The following is a 26721-nucleotide window of genomic DNA, read 5'->3' on the forward strand; positions in this document are numbered from 1 at the left end:
ATATAACAAGTACAAGGTGTGGAGAGGCATGGCTATGTGGAAGTTGGTCATAAGACCTCCAAATAGCTTGCTTAAACTTAGCCTGCATTAAGAGAGGCCAGGGGTCCAGAATTGAGGAGGCAGTAATCCTGCCATGCTTGGTTCTGGTCAGGCCATATCTACAGTACTGTATTCACTTCTGAGGATCATATTTTAGAAATAAAATTGATGAACTAGTGGTTGAAGGAATTGGCAATGATTAGAATGGAGAAAAGAAGAATTAAAGGTGATGTGATAGCTACCATCAATCAGATTTGTTCTTGGGGAAAATCACTTAATCTCTCCCAACCTCAGTTTCCTTATCTGTAAAATGAAGAGTTTGGAATTAACTGATGACCTGTAGGTTCCTCTTCATTTCTGTGTATCTAAATCTGAATCATTCTTTGGAATCTAGATGAATTCTTACCTCTTCCATGAAGCCTTCACAATTACTCTGATCCACACTAATCTCTCCTTTGTTCCCAGTTCTAATGTACTTACAGATGTTATCATAATGGTTTGTTGTAATTCATGTTAGCTAGATTCTAAGTTTGCTAAGGGCAAAAATGGTGGCATATTTCTTTTCTCTCCCTCAATACCCAGCACAGTGGTAGGTAAATAGTAGAAACTTAAATACTTGATACATTGAAATAAAATTGATTCCCTGCAATATTCATACAGAAGAAGTATCATAGTATGGTGGATAAAAAGGTCCCTCTGAATCAGAAGGAGCTGGATTCAAGTCAAATAGTGGTTCTCTGACCCTGAGCAAATCATTTAACATCTGAAGTCAATCGTCTTTCCTATCCATCCTACTATCTGGTAATTTGATATCATCCCTTGGCTCAATAAACTCCAGGGGCTCCCTATTGCCCCTAAGATTCAATATATATTCCTTTTGATATTTAAATCTCTTTACAACCTGCTTCCTTCAGTCTTCTCATACTCAATGTTATGCACATACAACACGCCGCCTCCCATTTCGATGCTTTTGAATTGACTTGTCCCCCTTTCGTGGAATATATATTCTTCTCACTGCTACTATTTGGAATCCCTTATTTCCTTCAAGATTCAGCTCAAATCCCACTTTCTTCATGAAACCTTTTCTAGTTCTCCCAGATGCTAGTCCAACCTATACCAAGACTCACATTCATTTTTTAAAAAAAATTATAACTGTGGCATATAGACCTGTAAGTGAGTGACAGGAAACTGACTCTCATACAAGGAGCTCATTCCATTTTAGCTGAATCCTAATTTTCTCTTACATCAAAATAAAATATCATTGATATTTGTGACTTATTGCTCCTCCTTATGGCCCTCGAGGCTAAGCTGAGTAACTCTGATCAGTCTTCTAGTGACAATACTTCTACAATGCATATTTACTGGCTACTTATTTATTCCTTTGATTTTTCTTTAAATTGCCCTCTTTAGGGCTAGGGTAGATAGATACAACATTTATAATAATTTACCTTGTTTCTGTCACTTTTTGTCCACTATCTAAATTAATTCTTCCAAAATGATTACATCTGTATATCTGCGCATGTGTACGTATAGATTATAGCTATAGAGATAACTATAGAGACCTACATATATAGCTATATATACATATATGTACATAGAGAGTGCTAGCTGACTAGCCAGCTAAAGCATTTATTAAGCATGTTACTATATGCTAGGCACTGTACTAAGCACCAGGCATACAAAAACAATAAAGTACAATAGAATGTATTTTCAAGAAACCTATATTCTAATAAAGGAAGAAAAAACATAATGGGAAGCTAGAAAGCAGGGATGTAGGAGGGAGGAAAAGAAGGTAACTATATGGGGGCCAGGCAGACAGAGGGTGAGCCAGTGTGGAGAGTGACAGCAGCGTGGCTGGGTCTTATGATATGGAGCTTTGAGGCAGGGACTCACCATTCATTGAGTTAGCCTCAGGGTCAGGCAAAGGCATCTATATCCCTGTTTGTAGTTCGAAAGTAGGAACTAAAGAAGGGACTAAGGGAAGATACTTCAGAGTTTGGAGAAGTGGCATGGTTTAAAGTGATTTTACAAAGTGATTTTCTGTTTTTGTATTTACCATTCCATGCATAATCAAAATTTCTATCATCTGAGTCCTGTCTCTATGAGATTTCTACTTATTAGACACAATGACTGAAGATATATATTGCAAAAAATGTTTCTTATCAGGGTGCTTAATGATAGTGAGTTATAAGATTCCAAAGCAGTCAGGAGTACATTGAAGGGATAAATTCATAGACTTGTACTAACTTGTCTAGGTAGGAGATAAGAAAGGTAATATTGCCCAAGTGCTTTTAAAGTAACCTAGTCCCAGAGTTTTCAGTGGATATTGTTTCTCCTCCCATCACTGTGGAAGAATGGCAAGAATCGGAGTCAACAAACCTGAGTCAGACAGTTAGCAAATGGAAGCGAATTTCAGAAATATCCAAAATAAAATCATTTTCCCCCCTGATGACTCTTTGGGTTTTGCTGCTGTCATTCCTTAAACAAGAAGAGGTGGTTGTGGGTGGTGTCATTAATAGTGACAAAACTAAAAGGGTTCATCAAATATTCACTTATTTAACAAGGAAAAATATAAAGGATTTGGTGCACAGGTAATGAGTGTGCTCTAAGGACCATCTTCTATTCAGCTTCCTTTAGAAGAGCAAATGTGATCAATGTTGGTGTTATAATGTGCTGCCCTCCGGTGTCCATTTTGTAGAATGCAAAGAATTTATATAAGGCTGTATGTAGCAAATACATTTCTTCCCTTTAAATTTCCTGTGTCAGTTCAGCACTAGCTTATTTTTATAAGACATTTGTAAGCATTTTCTTTTGGATGCAATACACTCCCACCTCACACACACAATGAACTGATTGGTAGTGATTTTCTTGGTAAGGATTTACTTCTCTATCCATTTGTAGTTGACTGATTTTATTTTTAACCTAATGAGTCTTGTATTTAAGCCAAATTTGAATGAAAACCAACAATTCCTAGTCCAGAGAAGTTTTCTGAATTGTAGGAAGAATAGTGGTCTCTGGTACTCACCTGTTTTTTTTTTTTTTTTGAGTATGATATGGAAATGTCTCTTTAATCTGCTTTGGAGAAGTAGCCAGACTTTGTTGAAGTTATGGATTCCCTGATACAGTATGTAGGACAGAGTATTTCAGAGAGAGAGAGAGAGAGAGAGAGCAATTAGTACTCATACCTCACCTTTGCCCACTTGAGATATGTCCAGGAACATTTCTAGAAGTATAGAAGTAGTAAAATGATAATGCCTCCCTCTCTCAAAGTGAAATCCTGACTCTAGATAGCTATGGATCAATGAACCTAACTGGGCTTAGGGTGAAGGTTACAGAATCCTTGTGCTAGGGTAAGCAAGTAGCCTTTCTTTAATGAGGAAAAGGATTCCAATCAGCCTCTTCACAGAAGAGACCATGTTTAATACTTCTTTGTATGTCTCATTGAACTTAGTATAGTACTTAATACACAGTAGGCATTCTGAAAAACTTGCTAATTGATAGATCAAAAAGACCATTTAGACACTAAAGGCATGTGGGCTAGAGGACAGGAGGGTAATAGATTTGTTGAAAAGTCAAGATGAAAATTAACTCAGGATGTACCATTGTGACTTCCAACAAGGAGAAAAGGCATATGAAACCTAAAGTTTTACCCAGAAGGAATTAAGACAGATTTAGGTGATTTTAGGCTCATCAGTAGAAGCATAGTACTTAGAACAAGAGACATGATGGTAGTGTGGAGTAGAATGGCCAAGGCCTTGAATGCCAGGGCCAGTAGATGATAAGATGTAGAGGGACTGAAGCCTTGTGATAGAGGAGTGACACAATCAGAGTAGTGCTTTAGGAAGATCACTTAGCAGGGATGTAAAACAGATTGGAGAGAGAATAAATTGGGGGCAGGAAGCTCCACTTTGGAGGCTATTACAGCAGTGCATGCAAGAGGCAATGAGGGTATGAACTCTGTGTGTGTGTGTGTGTGTGTGTGTGTGTGTGTGTGCTGGAAACAGGAATTAAGTAACAGATGGAAATGATTCTTCAGAAAAGGAACAGGTAGGATTTGGCAGTCTTGGATGGAGAGGGCATAGTCAAAGACAACTCTCAACTTTTGAGCCTTGTTTACAGAGAAAATAGTAGTAATGTGCCTTCAACAGAAACAAAGTTGTTAGGGGCCAAGGAAGTTCACATGGAAAAGCTAGGCGATTTTGTTCTGGGTGTCGTGTGAGAAATCAGTGACTTATTGAAGTGGGGATATCCAGCAAGCAGTTGGAAATAGAGATCTATAGCTATGACAAGTTGAAAATAAAGCTAGACATTGGAGAGTCACCTGTAGCAACCACCAAGCATTTATTAAGCGTCTGCCATATGTCAGGCCAAGAGGGGAGTAAAGCATAAGAAAACTGAAAATGTAGGAAGACCAAGTTGTAAAGAGATTTAAATGTCAGACAGAGGCAGAAGCCATAAGAGTGCATGAGATCAGTATACTAAGTAAGTAAAAATGGATGGGAAGAGAGCCAAGGCATGAACCTTGGGGGTACCCACATTGAAGGCAGAGGAAGACTAAAGAAGACTGAGAAGAATTGGTGAGAGAGGCATGAGATTAGCCTCCAAAGTGCACTGTCGCAGCAACCAAGAGAGAAGTTAAGGAGAGATGTTCACCAAATATTACAGATAGATATACATACAGATAGAGAGACAGATGTGGTATATGTAATACATATATAATAAAGAAAAATGAGGACATTGACTTTAGAGGGGGAAAAGGTCACACAGTTGATATTAGAAAGAAATATTTAAAAAAGAGCAGCGAGAGAAGAAGCCAGATTATAAAAATTAGAGGAAGGAGAGAATGGGTAATGAGAAGGAGTAAGTGAAGTATTTATTCTAGAAGTTTATCAGTGAAGGGGTAAAAAAAGAGGTAAGGTGGTCTGCTTAAAAGCGTAGCTAAGGAAAGGATAATTTTTTTTTTTAAGAATGGGGAAGATCTGAGTATATTTGCAGGACAAGGAAGGGCCAGAGAGAAGGAGAGATTGAGGATGTATGGAAAGGTTTGTATACTCTGCATCTTCTCAATTTACCTTCAGTTGCCTCTCCTCTCTGACTGGAGGGCTGGATCTCCTTTAATAGAGGACTAAAACTGCTCTGGTAACTATTCTCCATCAGCAACTCTGCTTGGCTCCCACTCAGTAGAATGCCATGTCTCCACTCCCCCCACTCCTTGCTCCCCTCTCCTACCCATCCCCAAACCTTTCCAGCTGCTTTTTGTGTGTCGTCTTCTCCCAGTAGATTGTAAGCTCTTTGAGGTCAAGGAATGTTTCTTTTTCTTATTTGTATCCCCAGGGCTTAGCACAGTGCCTGGCACATAATAGGTACTTGGCAAATATTTATTAATTTGAATGGAATGAGAGGGAATGAAAGATAGAGCAAGATCATTGAGGAACAAGGTGATGAGAGTAAGTTTAAGATTGCAGGTGGAGTGGTTAGCTTTGGTGAGATTCAAGATCTCCCACTTCTGAGATGGATTAGATCCAGGGGTGGAGAGCCTGTGGCCTCAAGGCCACAGGCTCTCCACTCCTGACAGAGACCCAGAGGAGAGGAATTCAGGGAGTTTATTATAGATGTCCTTAGTATTCTTGGTAAAGAATGCATACAAAAATTAGGGACTGGGAGGAGAAGGCATAGGCTTGAAGGTCTGGGTAAGAACAGGGTATATGGAACAGCTGGGCAGATGGTAAGTCAAAAAACAGGTAAAAAATTGCCATGCAAAAGTCAAGTTCTCACACCCTACAACCTTCCCAAATGTGTCATTGTTCAGTCATTTCAATCAAGTCTGACTCTTCGTGACCCCATTTGGGGTGTTCTTGGGAAAGATATTGGAATGGTTTGTTATTTCCTTCTTCAAATGTACCCCACTATAAAGCCATACTGGATTATTTATTGTTTCCAAGCACATTCTAGGATTCCCCACTTCTTATTCATTGCTCTCATGGTATTTATTCCTGTCCCTTAGAATTCTTTCTCTTGTCTCTACTACTTCCATACTTGAAGTCCTACCCATTTTTTAAGACCAGCTCTAATGTCACCTGTTCCAGGAAGCTCTCCTTGACCCCTCAGAGAATATAATCTTTCCCTTCCCTAGACTTTCATAATATTTTTTGTATTTCTTTTAAGGCACTTATGATATTCTTCCATGGTTAGTCAGGTACTTGTCTTCCCTGTGCCTACTAAATTCTAAGTTTCTTGTGAGAATGGACTTCTTCATCTTATTCACCTTGTATCACCTAAAGTTTTGTTTTTGGTTTTTGGTTTTTGTTTTGTTTTGTTTTGGCTAGGCAATGGGGTTAAGTGACTTGCCCACAGTCACACAGCTAGTAAGTGTTATGTGTCTGAGGCCAGATTTGAACTCAGGTCCTCCTGACTCCAGGGCCGGTTCTCTATCCACTGAGCCACCTAGCTGCCCCATGTTTTGAAATTCCTTAAACATGCAGGTACCTGCTCCGTAAGAATATTAAAACTGAATTTGAAGTGTGAACCACAACGTCTTATACGCTCATCTTTTCAATTTGAGAAGTTGAGATAAAGAATGTGTACTGAAGTCTGACATGTGTAGAAGATGTTTTAGCTAGTGCTGTGAAAGGGAGAAAACCCTTTACAAAACCCTTTATTAAAACTCTTTAAATTTAAACTAAAAGACTCATGCTAAAAAAGATGCTTCAGCACAAAATATTATTTCTAAAAATGGACAATTGCCTTACGGTCTTGAAATGCAGAGCCATGAAAAGAAGAGAAAATAAAACTTGGAAAGAATCTTTTCCTATCTGTCTGTCTGTCCTTCTGTCTGTGATGTCACAAAGCACCAAAGCCTTCCCTCCATTGGCCACTCCCAGGTCCATGGTATTCAAGGCGTCTATTGGAATTCACAGCATGTGACCCCCCCCTTTCTATTGATTCTCCCTTAAGTCAGCACAAATTATGTGACACAATATTAATGCACAAGGGGGTTTGCCTAAAGCAGCCAGCCAAGTAACAAGGAGTCACAGTAAGCAGTGAGCGCTCTCACCACCCATATCCCAAAGCCACTACTTTTCCACACAAGTCATCCATGAAGTGTTGGTTTCAGATCCTGATGATCCATTCTGAGTCCATTCTGCTGCCTCCACAACATAGCAGAAGCAGCATACCCCCAGTCAGTCATGACAGGCTGGTAGGTGAGCATCTGCAGCCATAGCATTGAGTGCATTGGGCTTTTCACCATGGCGCTTCATGCAAAGACATTCAAATTAAAGTTGTAATTCAGGAAGAGCATAATTTTAAGTCCAGAAATCTGGAGGCAGAAAAAAAAATTACCTCAAGTAGGTCAAAAACCATGGAGTTCATATAAATTGTGTGCAACAAATGCCCAAGAAACAGATATTTCTTAAATGTTTAACCCAATGTTACAGTTTGAAAAACTCAAGAGCAAATTTCCTTTTGAAAAGATTATCCTTATTGAACCAGTATGCCTTCAATCAAGTCAGTAAGTTCAAATAAAAAAGAAGAAATTGAAGGTAAAATGTTGTTGTAAAACTGAATTACAAATGTATTTTGTAGGTTTTCCTGTGGGTCTCCTTAAAAAAATTTCCAAAGACTTCTTTGCTCTTTATGTGAACTGAACTCTTCCTTCTACTTTATGATCCTAAAATGAAAAAAAAATATGATGTATTGGGAAGAGTATTGGGTTAGGAACTAACTTGTTTCACCTCTCATCTTGACTGACATGAACTGAATATTTGACCTTGGAAAGCTACTTAACCTCTCAGCCTCCGTTCACTCATCTTGAAAAGGAGGAAATGTTGAACTAAATGGTCTCAAAGTTTTCTTCTTTTTTCAGGATTCATTCCATGAATCATAAGAAAAAAATCACCCTTGGTTTCCAAATTAAGAGGCAGGATTTATTGGCTATCTTTGGGAATCATCTCCTTTTATAATGTAGGCTATAAATTCAGAACTGTTGATTGGTTGGAGAGACATATTATTTCTTGAGAGGAACTCAATGTACTCTCCAGCACCTCTGTCCTTAAAATTTGACTTTTACCACAATTAAAACATGTTATTAAAAATGTGTCCTATTTGTATACTGCCCTATAGTCTGAATCATGCTTATCCAATGAGCAGACTTAATAGTACAGATAAGGTCTCTGGGTTATGTTTCTATTTTACCATTGCCTTGCTAAAAGACCTTGGTCATACTGTTTTCTTTTCTTTCTCACTTACAAAGGTGATATTTCCAGGAGCAAGGGAAGATTTTAGGAAGATTCAAGAATAAGCTTATCCATGACCTTTTAGTTAGAGGAAAATGTTCCTAGGAAAGAATGCATTTATTCATTCATTCAACAAATACTATGTGATTTCAAGATGCTTACTATATAATAGGAAGAAGTAATATCATAATTGTCCCTCTATGTATTTTAGGTACTGGGTACAAATCTTTAAAGGAAAATTTTAACCAGTTTTTCAAGATATTGTCTATTAAGTGCTCATCAGTATATATTCGAAGACCACACTGGCAATTGGAAAATATTCTGTAATAATAAAAACTTGTTTTGGTCTTATTTTTTTTAAAGGAAAAACTGGTCCACTTCCTGGATTGTCCTTTCTAATCAGAAAATAGAATTCTACAAAGAATCTAAGCAACAAGCTCTTTCTAATCTGGTAAGTAGTTATCTCTTGACTGCTCTCATCTTTTCAGAAATATTATTAAATATAAGTTTGGTATCATCAAAAATCTCACCATGCCTTCAGGCCTCTAACATCTGAAAGTAGATGCAGGAAATGACTCAATAAACTTCTAATCAGATGAGAGGGAATGGAACTTAGTGTCTGTTTTATTAAGTGGTACATTTGGAGAATAATTGCGAAGTGAGATGAATGGTGAGTGGCTATCTAGTAATGTGAAGGTAACACTTTAAATTGAGATGCCATTTATAAATGCTTTATGCTTATTTATGAAATGATCACTAAATGCACCTACTTGCTCAAATAATGTATTATAAAGTATGTTATAAAATGCATTAGTAATAAATGCTTAATGGATGAGGCTATGGGAAGCTGTTGTAAAGAATATTATGAGACGTAAATTGTATTAAGCCATATATGTGCATCTTCAATACATGAATTTAAGTTGTTATCCAGCATGCGATAAAGCGCTTCACACATTAATAAATAATAATCAACTGTTTATAAATGGTACCTTAATATAGGGTATACCAGTGGGGAAATACTGTAAGTTAGCAAAGTGATTTTTTATCTTAGTCTAATTGTGACACCCACCATATCCAGCTGACCTCACTGGATATTTCTTATGACTCCATCTAATGCAACTAATAGAATTCTTGTATCTAATAGCTACTAAAAAGTAAAATTTGCAGTACCTCGGTATTGTACCTGGAGGAGAGACCACAGATGTCTGTCTTTAGGAATTTGACAGTCAGAACACTAATAGTAATGGCATATAGCCCTTCAGTGCTATCTTAGGGATGTTGTAGCCAGCAAACTCCTCCACAGTGTCCCAAATGCAAAGGAAGTCACTACTGAAGAAGGACCAAGGACATGTTTGACAGAATCTGATTGTGAATGGCTCCCAAGGCTGAGCTAACCTGCCATACCATGTTGAAGTGATGGGTAGCTGGGAAAGGTGCATGCCTGGCAGGAGTCAAAAACAATAACCTAATTTATATTTGGCAGGTAATGAAATGCTAGAGAGTTCTCTGCTCTCCAGCCATGAGTAATGTTTCCTATGTAATCCTCTTTACATGGGAAAAACAAAATCATTCACTAAGGGACATTCATTAAAGGAGGAGATTGGAGGAAGAACAAAAGGCGGCATTTGGTTTGTTCTGATAATTTCAATAGCCTTTTATCCCCAAGTGGCCAGCTGGTTTCAGAGTTTTGATGTGGTCCAATCAGGAAATTAATTATGAATAAATTAAATATACTTGAATCTTTTGTAATGAGTTACTTTTGACTGTCGCAGAAATTTGTGTCAGTGCTTTGGTTTTTTTGTTTGTTTGTTTGTTTGTTTTTTTGTTTTGGCCAGGGTAAATTTAAGATAATCTCTTTTAAGGGAATGAAGTAACCTGAAGGACAATCTGGAGGCAGGGAAAAAAAACCCTCCTATTCCAATGCCATCCCCTTGGCTTTTTCTTTGGATCAATTCTGATATAGAGGAGGTGGGGAAATGAAGAGAAATTGTTTGCATTGCTCAAGCTTTGCTTCTGAGAAGATCATCTTTGTCCTGCTGAGTGAGAAGAATACTGTTGGAGCTGAGTTTATATGAATGTGCTGGGCTAATGGGAGAGATTAGGTTCCAAATTAAAGCATTTGGTTTAGTTTAGTTTCTCCTCCCCCCTTAAATCTCTCTTACCAGGAGATGATGCACTTATCAACTGCTTAATTTTATCCAGGTGGGAGAAAACTCCACTTAAAGTTAGCTGAATATTTAAAAACCCAGATCACTAATTAGGTTTCTTCGGTTTAAAGACAATTGAGTCTTCAGAGCCACTGCAAAAAATCACAAACTCTTTGACTTTTAGAAGAAGAAAAAAGAAATTGGTAAACATATCTTGGCAGTACTAACAGAGTACTCCTGGCTCTGTTTTCGGTGCCCTTATTTATTTTTTTCCCAGGCACTCATTGTCTTCAAAGGGAGTTGAGGGCAGGAACTAAATGTGAGCTTTGGTAATAGAGATGAGAGTTAAAAGCTCTTGTTTATATAGCCTGAGTTGTCTTACTACTTGTCTTCTTAGATTTGATTCTAAGTAAGTATTAGAGCCTTAGTAGGATCACCACATTGACCAATCCCTTTCTCAAAGAGATGATATGCTGATTGCCAAGCGTTGATTAAAGATAATGTGGTTTATTTTGAAAGAGTTTCATGATAAACTTTCAGATTTTTGTTCTTACGCATTTAACTCATGCTTGCATGTGTTTCATTGTGTTAGGGTGGAGGAGGAATTCCTCCCTTTCATCCAAGAAGTCATGTGAAACTGCTCTTGACTAATGACAGGGGTTGAAAAATGTAGAAGGTATTGGTTCAACCCATTTTGACAATTAAGTACTTGAGTGCTTGATATGAATTGAGCTAATCTAGGCATTCAAAGCAGAGAAAATATGCTAATGGACAACAGTCCAAGGAAACTACCACCAGAAACTCTCCTCAATAGGAAATACATATTCACATGTTGTGCTGAGTTTATTAACCTATTAGTCTTTTTTCCTAATATAAATTTAAACTCTTCAATGTGACATTTTAAAGTCATCCACAATCCAGCTCCTTCCTGCCTTTCTAGACCTATGTCATATTCCCCACCACCCTGCTGCACTTTGGCTTCCAACCAAACTGACCTAATGACTAGCTGTTCACCAAACTCAACACTTTACCTCTCATCTCTGTGCTTTTGCCCAGAGCACACTTTAACTTTATCTTTGCCTCAGAGTATCCCTGGCTTCCTTAAAGGCTCAGCTTAAGTATGCTTCCTACAGGAAGCCATTCCTACTCCTTCAGGGGTTCTTTATACCTCCTGGTATTAGCTTATTTTTATACATGTCATATCTTCCCAATAGAATGTGCAAGTCCTTGAGGGCTGGTGTTGTTTTGTTTTTAATCTTTGTATTTCTAGTGACTAATGTAGACAATGGCATGTACAAAGGAGCACAGATTTCGAGTTGGAATGAGCTTTAGAGACTATCTTATCTAACACTCCCTCCCCTACTTTACAAATGAGGAAACTTGGGTGAGAGAAGTTCACTGACTTGCCCAGGAGTATAAAGTACTGAGTTTCAGTCCTAGTACTTCAGTCTTCTTATACCTTACTCCACAAAATATAGTCTTAGAGCCAGAGCCACTCATCTCCTGGCTGTTTGAGGAACAAGACATTCAATTTCTAGGCTCTTGGTATTTTCTCAGACTGTCTCTCATTCCTGGAATACTCTCCCTACTCCCCTCTGACACTGACCTCTCTGGTTTCTTTTGAGTCCCAACTAAAATCTCATCTTCTACAAACCTTCCCTAATCTTTTTAATTTCAGGGGTTTCTCTTGTTTAATTATTTTCTATTTATGTTGTGTATAGCTTACTTTGCACATTGCCTCCACCTTCAGATTGTAAAATCCTTGAGGGCAGGGACTGTACTTTTCCTCTTTGTGTATTTTCAGCACTTAGCACTGTGTCTGGCATAAAGTAGGTACTTAATAAATGTTCATTGATTAGTTGATTATGAGGATGATTTGCAAAGAACTCATCAGTCCATTCACATTGAGAGATATACAGACAGGAATCCACTAAGATTAGCATATATATCAAGACAACCAGCAAATCTGAATTTCTAGTTACCTTTTCATTTTTAAACTGCAGAGTTCAGGATGTCTGGAGGCTAAACGTGCCCAGAGCCAAAGCTTGGGGGCTAGAGTTTGAATCCAAGAATAAATCACTCCATCCAGGTATCCCATCTCCTTAAATGTTTAATAAAGCTGAAATCTAGTTAAATTGAATATGAAGGAGAATTTAACAGATTCTGTCTCAGAGGTGAATAATGAAGTTATAGTAAGAGCGTAAAATTACTGGCTTTAGAGCTGAAAAGCTTCTTAGAGATGAACTAGTCCAGTCCTGTCAGTTTTATGGATGATGAAACATTTCAGAATCTATCTTTTGAAAGTTACATAATGGATAGTGTTGATTGCCCTATCATCTCAAATTCACTTCTTTTTGCTTCATTCTAACTTCAATGATTTTCAGATGGACAAAATTGCATTATTCAGATAGGAAATAGTGATAAGACTTTCATTGAGAAAGTAGGTACTGAGTGCTTCAAGGTATCTGAGGAATGTAAAAGGGGAAAGGAAGAAGCATTTATGTAATGTTGTCTGTGTGCTGGGCATGGTACTAAGTACTCTCTTCAGAAATATTGTCTCATTTGATCCTCGTAACAATACTGTGAGGTAGCATCTTCATTTTACAGATGAAGAAACAGAGACAAACAGAGGTTAAGTGATTTTCCCCAAGTCACATAGCTAGTGATCGTCTGAGGCCAGATTTGAACTCAGGTCTTCCTGACTCCAGGCCTAGGGCTTTATCCACTCTCCACCAGCTGCCCTTAGGAAGATAAACAAGATGTGGAAAAAAATTGATGTTATTAATACCAAAAAAATGGTGACTAAAAGGATGATGACAATTGCCAACATATATGTGCCTTCATTGCCATCTGCTAGAGGCGGGCCTCATGCTAGCACTCTCTCATTTCAGGTACATATTACTAGGAAAGGGAATATTTTTTCAATAAATACCACTGGAAAAACCAGAAATCAGTCTGAAAAAATGAATAGGTGTAAATTCTAGGTGAATAGATCATCCAAGTATAAAAAAATCAGACCATTAAAATTTATAGAAGTTAATAGAATTCATAGTTATGAATGGGATAAATTCATAAACAGATAATGATAGAGGATAACAATAATCTTAATTATATGAAATTAAAAAGCTTTTACAAAAATAAAACAAATTTAGCCAAACTAAAAGGAGTATAGAGAAAACCATTGGATTAAATATCTCTAATGAAACGCTAATATACAAAATCTATAGGAAATTGGCATAAATGAGTAAGATTAAATACCCTTCCCAGAATTGGTCAAAGTACATGAACCGATAATTTTCAAAAGAATAAGTAAAAATTATAAGTACTTACTTAAAACATTTAAAATAGTTAATAATGGACAAATACAAATGAAAATAACCCTAATATACTAACTTACAATCATCTAGCTAGCAAACGTCCTAAAAGCTGAGAAAACTCATTTTTGAGGTGATTTTGGGAGGACAGGCATGTTAAATCACTGCTAGTAGAGTTATGACTTGGTTTCACCAGGAAAATAATATGAAATATTCAAGAAAGTTACCAAATTGTTCATAACTTTTAACCCAAAGATACTACTACTGGGACTGTATTCCAAGGATGTTATTGACAGGAAGAAAACTCATACATACAAAAATTGAAAATAGAATTATCCTTTATAATGATATAATGCTAAAAACAATATGTGTGCACCTAACAACTGGGGAATGGATGCATATATTATGATATGTATTTGTAATTGAATATTACTCTACCACAAACAATGAAAATTATGAAGAATATGGAAAATATAGGTAACTTTGTATAAAGCAATGTGAAATGGTGGAAACAGAGACACAAGACCAGTATGCACAATGACAATGACAATATTTGGAGAAACAATAAAACTCTGGTCAAATAAAATAGTTAATACCACATTGCCCAAGTCAAAGGACACAGCCAAGAATGCCTGAGTGAAAATAGTGTTTGAGTATGTGGTAAGAGGAACTGACACTCATTCCCTGTATAACTTTGGACAAGTCATTTTACTTCTCCGTACCTCAATTTCCTTTTCTGCAAAATAAGTGGGTTATACTCAAGTTCACCTTCAACTCTGTATCTATAACCTTGTGGTCCTTTCTATTAATAATAAAATGTTTTCTTGGATAATATACTATGTCAATGAGTTTATTTGGATATCCTGTCAAAATAAAAGGCATCAATAAATTAATTTTAAAAAACTGTTTATTTTAAAAATTGTTGACAAGTTTTTTTGTTGTTGTTAGTTTTTTTTTCTTAAGAGAAAATGTCTAATAGAATGAGGGGCTATGTCTGCAAGAGTGAATAGGATTAAAAACACCTTGTAGGAAATGTTAGGCTTAGAAAAGGACAAACTTAAAAACAGGAAGAAAATTTGGGAGGCAATATTTTGAAGTGGAAAAGAAAATACATTGAAGGAGTAATTATTGGATGGGAACTCCCTCAAAAGTAGGAGATGATATTATTTTCTGAGAGATAAGGTAAGTTAGGGAGAAGCTAAGTTATTTCAACACATTTCCTGCTGGATTAATTCCCCTCTTCATAGATAGACATGCCTAAAATTGGACAGTGTGGTGCAGCATAATCATTGAAACTGAGGAGGGCAAAGAGATGGAAACATAAGGTGTTGCATTAGTAACTGAAGCAAATGTTAAGTCATTAAGGATGATGACAAGGAGTAGGGTAGAGAAAAGGACCATGAGTCAAGTGCTGCATTATACTGGAGACTGGTAGGTGCCAGTGTTGAAATAGTCATCATAGCTCCTCTACATCTTGACTCTGCTCCTGCAGACCCCTTCTCCCATTGGTGGGTTTTTCCTGACATCTCCACTTTGCGAAGGATCCTCAGATCAGTCATCACTCATAACCAGGACTATGCCGCTGTGCCTCAGCTGCTTTCAGGCCCCTTCTTCTATTGGTGAGCTCTTCTTGGAACCTCCATTTTGGGGAAGGACCAGCCATCTTTTATTCTCTGGACTTAGCCACCATCCCCTCACTTTCTCTCACTTTTCAGGTCCCCTTTTATGTGTTGAATTCCCTTAGTAGGATATAAGCTCCTTAAGGACAGCCACTGTCTCCTTTTAACTTGTATTTGTGCCCCTAGTACAGAGCACAGCGCCTGGCACGTGATAAGTACTTATTATTAAATGCTTGTTGACTGACTGATTGGTGAGTATATATAGTAAGTAGTATGTACTTTAAGAGAAAAGATACTGTTGAGTTTTGGTGGAATAGGAATGAGCATTCTCTGCCTTGCTTTCCAGTAAATCAAAGTAGTGGAATAAAGCAAATTTAAGGAAAGAGGAAACCCAGATTTCAATTAATGCAAGGAGGTGAGGGAAGTGCTTGTGTGAAAGGTTGATGATTTAAGGAAGTTTGCTCAAAGATAGGAGCATAACTGTAAAGCTGGAAGGAACCTTAATAGCCATTGTTCTACCTCTTAAATTTATAGATAAGGAAACCAAGATACAGAGATGGAAAATGACATGGCCGGGGTCACATAGTAAGTATCTGAGGTGGTTTTTGAATCCAGGTCCATTCTGCCATTCTGCTTCTCAATAGAAAAGGCCACTAACAGAATCAGATGGAAAGATCTAGTAAAAAGTTGGACCAACAGGGCAAAGAGTAGGACTAGTCTGGAAAGAGAGTAAGACAGTATGGAAAGAAGGAGCAGGAGTGCGGAAGGTAAACACAACCAGTAGGCATGGAGTAAGCAAGGGATTTGGAGATGGAACTGAAAGAATCTCTCAGTAGGTGAAAAATTAGGTCTTTCCCTACGTATTAATTGGTTTCTTGGGGCTCCTGTGTCATGCAGATGCTCGGGTTGTCCTGTGGTTTATCTTCTGAGAACTTCATATGGAAAGCAGGGATGTGACCATGGAGGGGAATGAACATTTGCTATAGACTACTATCTAGGTGGCTCAGTGGATGGAGCGCCACACCTGGAGTCAGGAAGACTTGAATTCAAATCCAGCCTCAGACACTTACTAGCTGTGTCACCCGGGGCAAGTTACTTAACCCTGTTTGCGTCAGTTTCCTCATCTGTAAAATGAACTGAAGAAGGAAATGGTAAACCACTCCAGTATCTTTACCAAGACCACCCAAATGGGGTCATAAAGAGTTAGATGTGATTGAAATGACTGAACAACAACTATAAATTTGCTGGGGGATGAATAATGGAAGAGTGATGGACTATTTAGACTGCAAATTTAGATCTAGGGGCGTTCTTGACACCTTTATGTGCCCAGTATAGCTCAACTTTACACCTTGAGAGGAACGTGATTATCCTTCTCAGCCTGCACTTTGAATCTTAGGATGCAGTTTCAACCTATGAATTCAATGTATATGGAACAGGAGAATGTTGTCATCAATCAATAAACACACTTTTACAATCAGATAAATAGAAAGAAGGCACTGCTCAGAGAAGTACACAGGGAGATAGAGATTTTAATTTTTAACAAAGGAAATTTTCATATTTCACTCAAGTGATAAGAATTTATTAAGTACCTATGATGTGCTGGGCACTGGAGATACAGTATCCAATTTTCAATATGAGAATATTCAGTACTAGGGTTGCCATATATTGCATTGCCCTGGTTGGAGAGAAGTTGGGCATAGTGAAAATACAGCTGGACTTTGAGTCAGGAGAAACTTGGTTTTCAATCCTGGGCCTTACTATTTTTAGCTATGTGGTGGTGGGTAAGTCACTTTATCACCCTCATCTGTAAAATGGGAGTGATAATACTTGTACTATCTATATCACAGAGTTATTGTTAGGAAGATCCTTTTTATACTGTAGATGTTCATATCATTAATTAAAACATTAAAAGGTGTGTAAGAAATAGGTATGTACTAAATGGTGACTCAGTCTACCCTTTTATTGATGACCAATCAGACGTAGAAGACACTCAAGCGGGCCCAATTATTTGCTCAAGGAAATGAAAGGCCTCCTGCAGAAAGTAGGATTTAAGTAAAGTTTTCAAGAGAACCAGGAGATGGAATCTGAGAAGGCAGTGTTACATTCAAGGAACAGCAAGAACCCTAGTGTTTCTGGATCATGTTGTTGTTGTTGTTTGTCCTTCATTTTTGAAGAGGACTAATGACATCACAAGGTGATACCTTGACACATGCATGAATTGGATTTAAGCAAGGCAGAGTTGCACAAAATCATCAATATCACTCCCTTTTCCAGAGTCATTAAAGTCCAGTGGCGAGACATAAGTCAAGATGACTGGTGTGGTGATGACCCAGGATGCAGTGGATGACCTTGGCATCCTCAATATCTGACCAAGCTCTAAGCACTCCACAGCACCTGCCTCAGTTACCTTCATAACCATTGGAACAAATTGTTCTCATTTACCCATTCCACTGGGAAAAGTTTTCATATTCTCGGGGGTAGATATCCCCCTAAGTCACATCAGGTCTGAGGCCCATCAGTTACTCTCAGTATGGTTTAGCCAGGGGTGAAGAACCTGTGGCCTTCTGGATCCTTGGGTGCAAACTTTTGACTGAGTCCAGGTTTCACAAAACAAATCCTTTTATTAAAGAGATTTGTTCTATGAAGTTTGGATTCAGTCGAAGGGCCACACTTGAGGACCTAGAGGGCCACATGTGGCTGCAAGGCCACGAAGGTCCTCACCCCTAATTTAGCCTGTCTGCTGAAATGGTTTACTGAGGTATGGCCACCATGTATGCTACAGCTTCTTGGAGCCCCAGGTGAGAGTTGAGTGCTAGGTGGACACCAAAGATAGATGAGTGTGAAAAGACTTCTGCAAGTCCTCACACCGGAGCTGTTAGCCCTCCTTAAACATCCCATACACACTTTCTGGATCATAGTGTGTATGGAGATGAGTAAAGTGGAAGAAGACCGAAGGTAAGAAGGGTCTAACCTGTTGGAGGGCTTTCAGTGACAAACAGGAATTTTATATTTGAACTTGGAGGTAATGGGCAACCACTAAGGCTTATTGAGTAGGGGGAGTGACATAGTCAGAATTGCACTCTAGGAAAATCACTTTGGCTGTTGAATAGAGAATAGATTGGGATAAGGAAAGATTTGAGGCATGGAAGCCAACCGGAAGGACTGCTATTGCAGTAGTCCAGAAATGATGTCATGAAGCTTCCACAAGGGTGGCAGCTCTACTCATAATAATGAGTAGAAAGAAAGGCACATATAAAAATGGCTTTGTGAAGGCAAAAACCACAAGACTTGGCAACATATTGGGTGTGTAGAGTGAATATAAGAGAGGAGTCAAGGATGGTACCAAGACTGGAAGCCTGGAGGACGGGGATGATGAAAGTGTCCTCAGTATTAGTAGAGGAATTTGGAAGATGATAGAGTTCTGGGCGTATGTGAGGAAGGAGTGGAGGTCATGAGTTTTAATTTTGGATTTGTTGAGTCTGAGGTACTTGAGACCTTCATCTTGAAACCTCCTATGTAAAATTTGTGATGCAGGACTGTAGCTTAGGAGAGAGACAAAGGCCAGAGATATAGGCCTTGAGAACATCTTAACTCAGATATTTGAAGTCATGGGAGCTGATGTGATTTCCCCAAGTGAGACAGCATAAAGAGAGAAAAAGAAAGGGACCAAAACAACTTTGGGAGTTAGTGAGTTTGACCTGAGCGAATCTTGAGTAAAGGATACTAAGAAGTTGTTAGGTAGGAGAAATCAGTGAGAGAGCAGTGCCTTGAAAACCTAGAGAGAAGAGAGTATTCAGAATATACAGTGATCTAAAACGTGAAAGGCTGCAGAGAGTGTCTGTTAACACTATAACTTAACACCACATAATTTCAGAAACAGTACAAATATATTAGGCATTTATCTTGCCCCAGAAAGAGGTCAGTTAGCACTCCTAATGTTCAGAATAAACCACATATGTTAAAAGTATTTTTAAAATTATACTTTATACAACATTCAAAAATCTTTAATAAATAGTAATAGTAGGTCAACAATACTACTTTGAATAAAAGAAAACTTTTCAAGACATTTAATGCACTGTTTGCTCTTTGAAACCACTCATCCTTCCATAACCTTGAAGGCTAAAAAGGAATAATATAAAAGGCCTCATTAAAATAATCTGTTTACTTTTTTAATATTGTTTACTTCCAAGAAGAGTGAACTCAAGCATTACTTAAATAATGTAATAAAATCAATGTTCATTCAGTATAGATATGATTTTAATAGCAAAATGAACTTATTTATGACCATAAAATGATCTGATTTAGCAAAAAGATCAAAATAGGTTTTAATCAGAAAACTGTTCATTAATTTTTAAATATTGTGGGCAAAGTGAATGTAGGGAGGCTTTAGCTTTGCAAAGAGAATATTTTTCTTTACCTTTGCTTTATCTTTGCAAAGAAAGTATCTTTCTTCTTACCTTCCTGCTTTCAAAAGAGAAACTGGAAATACACCACCCAACTTCATTCATCATCCTGTTGAAGGAAATTCAGGCATTGAAAGACAGCTTATTTTTCACATCTAAACTCATATAAGAGATCCTGCCTTGGGGGAGGAAAAAGTATAGTTATCACCAGGGAATGTTTTTTTTTTAATTGTAAATATAAAGTCTTTCCCCTTTCTTTTTGTGGTTTCCACTACCATATGGCCTCATCATTTCTAATAATTAGACAAAATGATAACACAAAACCTAAGGGGAAGAGGAAAGGGAGGGAAGGCAGAGAGAGGGATAATGTATTCCTGTATTTTATTAACAAAAACCTCTTTCTAATCAAAAATTAAATCAAGCAACTGATATAAATACAAATGAGGTCTAGTTCTCTGCATTATACAGTGTAGATGGATTTTTATAATTTTCTCAAGATCTGATCATTAACCACCATAAATACTGCATCTTACATGACTTTTAATAACCAGAAAACCTATGAAATTGATATGATGCTACATAAATGGATAATAGTGTATATCCCTAAGCAAACTTCACCTTAGGCTGTCCCAGAGATCTATTTTCATTATAAAGCTTGACTCTCTGAGGTTTATCATTTTGGCCAAAGTAATACAACTGAATTATAGCTAGTCATGTGATATAATATGCTTGCATGCTTAAAAAATGACTTTAGAAATTCAGTAATTTTTTTTTTCCCTGAGCAAGTATTTGCTCTTGGGTATTTAATATTAGGTTATTGGTCCTTCTGGAAGTTTACTTACTGAATGAAAATGCTTTTTGTATCCATATTCTAAGAGAGTGCATGAGAGTGCATTCCAAGAGGGTACATTGACTCAAGGAACTGATCAGCAGCCATTTTGTGATAGAGATTCCACCAAAACAAATAGTTCTGTTTTGTTTTGTTTTACATTAGCAGAGCATTTCTACCTGCTGGCCTCTGCACCTACCACCAAGATGTCTAGCCTATTGTAAAAAAAAAAAACTTTTTCTTTTTTCATAGCTTTGATTCTTTACCAATCCAGTGGGATTTGTACATATAATAATAGTAATTCCAGACTGTAAACAGATATTATACACTTGTGCCTTCATGCTTTAAAAATTTGTGTAAGTGGCCTTCCACATGAAGACAAAGAGTTTAAGGCTTTTTAAAAAAGATTTATATGACTACAACAAATAAGAAAATTATAAAGAAATGCAAAAAAACCCCTTATGTAACAATACAAAGTGAAGGCAAAATTAGAGTAATAATAGCATAACAACTATGTCAATATTAATAATTATAATAAAAACAGCAACAAAATCTAGGTAAAATGCACAGAATAGCATATACAATGTATGTGCCTACCTCACATTCAACAGCTCTCTCCCAAGCCATTTTGAGCCAATGAGACTTCTCAGTTTGGTAGCAGTAAAACCATCAAATACTAAGACTGATATTAGGTTTCAAATTTCTAAATGACAGAAATAAATCTTTACTTACTTTTTAGAACACAAAGTAATAGTAGTAAAGTTGTGAGAGAAATAGTGTGAAGTGGTAGATAGGAATCCTCCCTGGAAATTAAGTAAACAGTTCTCACTACTGATATACTGTGTAACTCTTCACATAACAACAAAAAATTATCATCCTCATCCTCATCAATAGTTAACATTTATATAGGGCAAAGAGAGGTTAAAAGACTTGCCCAGGGTTATGTAGTAAATGTCTGAGGCTGGAATTGAACTCAGGTCTTCCTGACTCTAGTCCGGAGTCTATCCACGTATCCATACCTTATCCACTGTACCACCTACCTGCCCCTAATTTGTTAATGCCTTAGGCAGTCCTCTAAAATTAATGAGTGGTAGGAATTTCCTTACTGGTAATTACACAAACTGAAGGAATCAAAGACATAGACCTCTCCAGCCCCACCAAAGGCAACACAAGCACACACACACACACACACACACACACACACACACAGAGATTTGGTATCCTCTATGAATTTATTAGTAAGCCTTTCTTTGCATTTCTCATGTTGGAAGTACTCTCTGACCCAAGGACTTATCTTCTTATTGGTTGGTTCCTCCTAGAACTTCTAAGGCCCAGTCCGAAGATGTCTTCATTTCTGTCTAGGCTTCATTGCTGCCTTAGCTCCTCCTGACTTTCTCTACCATGCCCAGTGCCAGGCACCTTCTCTCACTCCTCCCCCTTTCCCCAAATCCCCATTATATCCCTTTTCAGCTCCCTTTTCTATGTTGTCTTGCTCATTAGAATGTAAACTCCTTGAAGGCAGAAATTGTCTTTCTTCCAGCTTCTATTTGTCTTCTCAGCACTTGGTACAGTGCAAGGCACACTAAAGAAATGCTTATTGACTGACTGAATGACTTTAGGTGTTTGGGGTTTAATTCAAATAAATTTGTACTCAGTGATTCTTTCCAATTTCCAGAAGAGAATGTTAAATAACATCCTGACAAAGACCTCCCAACTTTTCTAAAAAATGCAGTTTAGAGTTTGGTGACTCAATTTCAAGCCTTCAGTTTTCTATGTTGCTATCAACCTGTTTCCAATATTGTTTAGACCTGCATAATTTTATTCAAACATTAGTGGAGATGAGCTGCTGGTCACCATCTTCTATGTAAAAGTGTAACATGCTTACACACTTTTTTAAAGCACCCCTTGGCCTTCTTTTCTGTAGGACTAAGAAGCTGCATGGCTTAGCTTTTCCTTGTATGGCTTACAAAATGACAGCACTCTCACCATCTTTGCAGTTCTCTGAAATCTCTCCAAATTCTTCATAGCCTTCTGTGGTTATGGAATCCTAAAATAGCTCAATCTTTCAGTAAATTTCTACCAGAATAATGTGAGGATTGCTATCCTATTTACACATCCCATCACTGTAAAGTATTTATTTCTTTATTTGTTTTATGGGCAGAATTTATTACGTCTCTGAGGTTTTTCTATCATAATTGTACAATTTGCCTACTTGTAATATTCTATCATTCTCCATAGTGTTTTGTAAGTGAAATTGTATTCTAAAGAAGGAATATGTTGCCTTTGGTTTTCATGTCTTTTCATATGGTGAGGTACTCTAATATTTGCTGACTGAGGCCATTTCTGGGACCTCTTCATTGATTATTTCATACTCTTTTTACTTTTTATTTATAATTTATTGTTTAAGTAGTACAGATAGGAGATGGTACAATTGCATACAAGAGCTTCTTTTCATTATTCTTTCTTCTAGTGTGTTTTTGATTTTGACCTTTGCTTTGATAATACTCTGACTGAACAGGTAGCTAACAACTCTGAAGTGATTACACCATAATGAGACGTACATGGAATAGTGAAAATAGCTCTGACTTGGAAACAGGAGATACCTAGGTTCAAACTCTGCTTTTGTTGCTTACTAGCTGAGTGACTAGGAACATGTAACTTGACTTTTCTGAGCCTCAGTTTCCTCTTCTGTAAAAAAAGAATAATAATACTTGAAGCATTTACTTATGACTACTATTAATCAAAAATATTTATTGAATACCTACTATATGCTACATTGTGCTAGGCACTATAAATACAAAAGAGATATAATTCATGCCATCAAGTGGCTTACATTAGTCAATTATATCTTGTCTATCAAAATAGTTAATTTTTAAAAAAAGATTTTTGTGATGCTGGCTATGTTTAATAACTTATGAAATATTGTCTAAGGAAGTTGGAAACATGAATATTTTGAGTAGCCCACAGGACTCTTTGATTTCTTGATCTTGATATAGTGAAGCATATGTTTCAAACATATTGGAAATAGTTTTCACTGTTCTCCCCTTTGCCCGACTTGATTTTGCAGTTTCTAACTCTCAAGATATGTGTTGACTGAGCTTGGATGACCACAAGTACTTAATAAATGCTTGTCAGATTAATCTTGTCAAGTTCTTCACAGAATTTCTCTTCTTCACCTAAGTGGTACAGTAGATAGAATGCTGGGTCTGGAGATGGGAAGATCTGAGTTAAAATACAGTCCCATATACTTAGTAATTCATATGAACCTGGGAAAGTCACTTTAACCTCTGTCTGCCTGAGTTTCTTCAATTGTTAAATGGAGATTATGTAGCAACTACCTCATAGGGTTGTTTTAAGGCTCAAATGAGATAACATTTTAAAGTGCTTTGCATGGTGCCTGGCATATAGCAGACATTTAATAAATGCATATTCCCTTTCCTTCCCACTTCAATTCCTGCAATAGATAATTGGCACAAATAGTACAATTACCATCATGCTTATGCTCATCATAAGCTTGTAAAGAACATAGGATCATAAATTTAGATCTGGTAGAGATGGTCAAGTGTCCCATGAAATGACAGATAGATAGATAGACAGATAGATGGATGAATGGGATGGATGGGCAACTAGGTGGCACAATGGATGGTGTGCCTGGTCTGGAGTTAGGAGGACCTGAATTCAAATCTAGCCTTGGACACTTACTAGTTGTATGATTCTGAGCATCACTTAACCTCTTTTTGCCACAGCTTCTTCAGCTGTGAAATGGAGATAGTAATAGCACCTAACTCCCAGATTTCTTGTAAGGATCAAATGAAGTAATAATTGTAAAGTGCTTGGCACATTGTTCAGTCAATCAGTCATGTCCAACTCTTTGGGACCCCATGGACCATAGCATGCCTGACCCTTCTGTCCTCCACTGTCTCCTGAAGTCTGTCCAAATTCATGCTTGTTGTTCCCATGGCACTATCTTTTCATCTCATCCTCTGCCATCCACTTCTCCTTTTGCCTTCAACCTTTCTCAGCATCAGTCTTTTCCAATGAGTCCCATCTTCTCATTATGTGGCCAAAGTATTTAAGCTTTAGCTTCAGTATGTGAATGAATGAATTCTTTAAGTATTGATGTATTCGATCTCTTTGTTGTCCAAAAGTCTTCTCAGTACCACAATTTGAAAATGTCTATTCTGCAGTGCTCAGCTTTCCTGATAGTCCAACTCTCACAGCCATATATTACTACTGGAAAAACCATGGACCTTTGTCCTCAAAGTGATGTCTCCACTTTTTAGTACACTGTCCAGATTTGTCATAGCTTTCCTTCCAAGAAATATCTTTTAATTTCATGATTATAGTCACCATTTGCCGTGATATTTGCACCCAACAATATAAAATCTGTCACTGCTTTCATTTCTACTCCCTTTATTTGCCAGGAACTAATGAGACCAGATGCCATAATCTTAGGTTTTTGTCTTTTTTAATCTTAAATTTCAAGCCAGCATTCTCCTCTTTCACCCTTATCAAGAGGCTTCTTAAGTTTTCTTTACTTTCTGCCGTCAGAGTTGTATCATTTGCATATCTGTGATTATTGATATTTCTCCTAGCAACCTTAATTCTGGCTTTTGATTCATCCAGCATGGCATTTTGCATGATGTACTCTGTATGTGTTAAACAAAAAAGTGACAATTAATAGCCTTGTCATATTCCTTTCCCAATCTTAAACCAACAAGTTTATTACATGTTCAGTTCTAACTGTTGCTTCTTGGCCCACACACAAGTTTCTCAGGAGACAAGTAAGATGATCTGGTTCTATCATGTCTTTGAGTACTTGCCATAATTTATTGCGAGTTCCACTCGTAAAGGCTTTAGTGTAGTCAGTGAGAGAAAAGTAGATGTTTTTGGTTTTGTTTTCTTTCTGGAACTCCCTTGCTTTCTCCATAATCCAGTGGATATTGGTCTCTAGTTCTTCTGCCTCTTCAGAAACAAGCCTGCACTGCTGTTAATTCTCAGTTTGCATATTGCTGAAGCCTAGCTTGCAAAATCTAAAGAATAACCTTGCTGGTGTGTGAAATTCACACAACTGTTTGGTAGTTTGAACATTCTTTGGCATTGCCCTTCTTTAGCACTGGGATATAAACTTACCTTTTCTAATCCAGTGGCTAGTGCTGATTTTTGTAAGTTTTCTGGCATATTAATTGCAACACTTTAACAACATCATCTTTTAGATTTCAAATAGTTCATCTGGAATTCTGAAACCTCCGTTAGCCTTATTGTTAGCAATGCTTCCTAAGGTCCACTTCACTTTACTCTCCAGGATGTATGCCTCTAAATTCATAACCCTACTATCATGGTTATTCATCCCCATTTTTGCATAAAACATTCCTTGATATTTTGCATAAAACATTTCCCTAGCAGATTACTTGTGTTTCTCATTCTATTGTTTTCTTCTATTTCTTTGCATTGCTCATTTAAGAAAACCTCATCTCTCCTTGCTATTCTCTGGAATTCTGGATTCAGTTGAGTATATCTTTCCCTTTTACTTTTTGCTTTCCTTCTTTCCTCAGCAATTTGTAAAGCCCATCAGATGGCCATTTTACTTTCTTGCTCTTCTTTTTCTTTGGATTATTTTTTGTTGCTGCCTCCTGTACAATCTAGCAGAACTAATCTCTTAAACCTTTTCATCACCTCCACTATGTATACAAAAGAGATGTTATTTAGGTCATACCTATATGGTCTGATGGTTTTCCTACTTTCTACAACTAAAGTTAAATTGTGCAATTAGAAGCTCATGATCTGAGCTACAGTCAGCTGAAGGTCTTGTTCTAACTGACTGTATAGAGTTTCTCCACCTTTGACTGCAAAGTATATAATCAATTTGATTTCAGTAATCACCATCTGGTGAGTTCCATGTGTAGAGTTACCTTTTGGGTTGTTGAAAAAGAATGTTTGTTATGGACAGTGAGTTATCTTGATGAAACTCTGTTAGTCACTGCCCTGCGTCATTTTGTACTCCAAAGCCAAACTTGCTTGTTCCAATTATCTTCTCATTGCCTGCTTTGGCATTCCAATCCCCTATTAAGAATGTGACACCTTTTTATGTTATTTCTAGAAGATTTTGTAGGTCTTCATAGAATTAAGCAACTTT

General features: G+C 37.3%; 1 protein-coding gene across 7 annotated transcripts in view; it reads left to right on the top strand.

Moving 5' to 3' along the window:
* Positions 1-26721, top strand: part of ARHGAP15 (Rho GTPase activating protein 15) — an 826255-nt gene that overhangs the window by 130931 nt on the left and 668603 nt on the right. For all 7 annotated transcript variants that reach the window (XM_020984726.2, XM_020984729.2, XM_020984730.2 and 4 more), the window contains one exon: positions 8637-8724. In XM_020984726.2, coding sequence (XP_020840385.1) covers positions 8637-8724 — 88 coding nt within the window. The remainder of the gene's footprint in view (positions 1-8636; positions 8725-26721) is intronic.

The sequence above is a fragment of the Phascolarctos cinereus genome, unplaced genomic scaffold (assembly GCF_003287225.1).
Source record: "Phascolarctos cinereus isolate Bilbo 61053 unplaced genomic scaffold, phaCin_HiC Scaffold_726;HRSCAF=1367, whole genome shotgun sequence".
NCBI lineage: Eukaryota > Metazoa > Chordata > Mammalia > Diprotodontia > Phascolarctidae > Phascolarctos > Phascolarctos cinereus.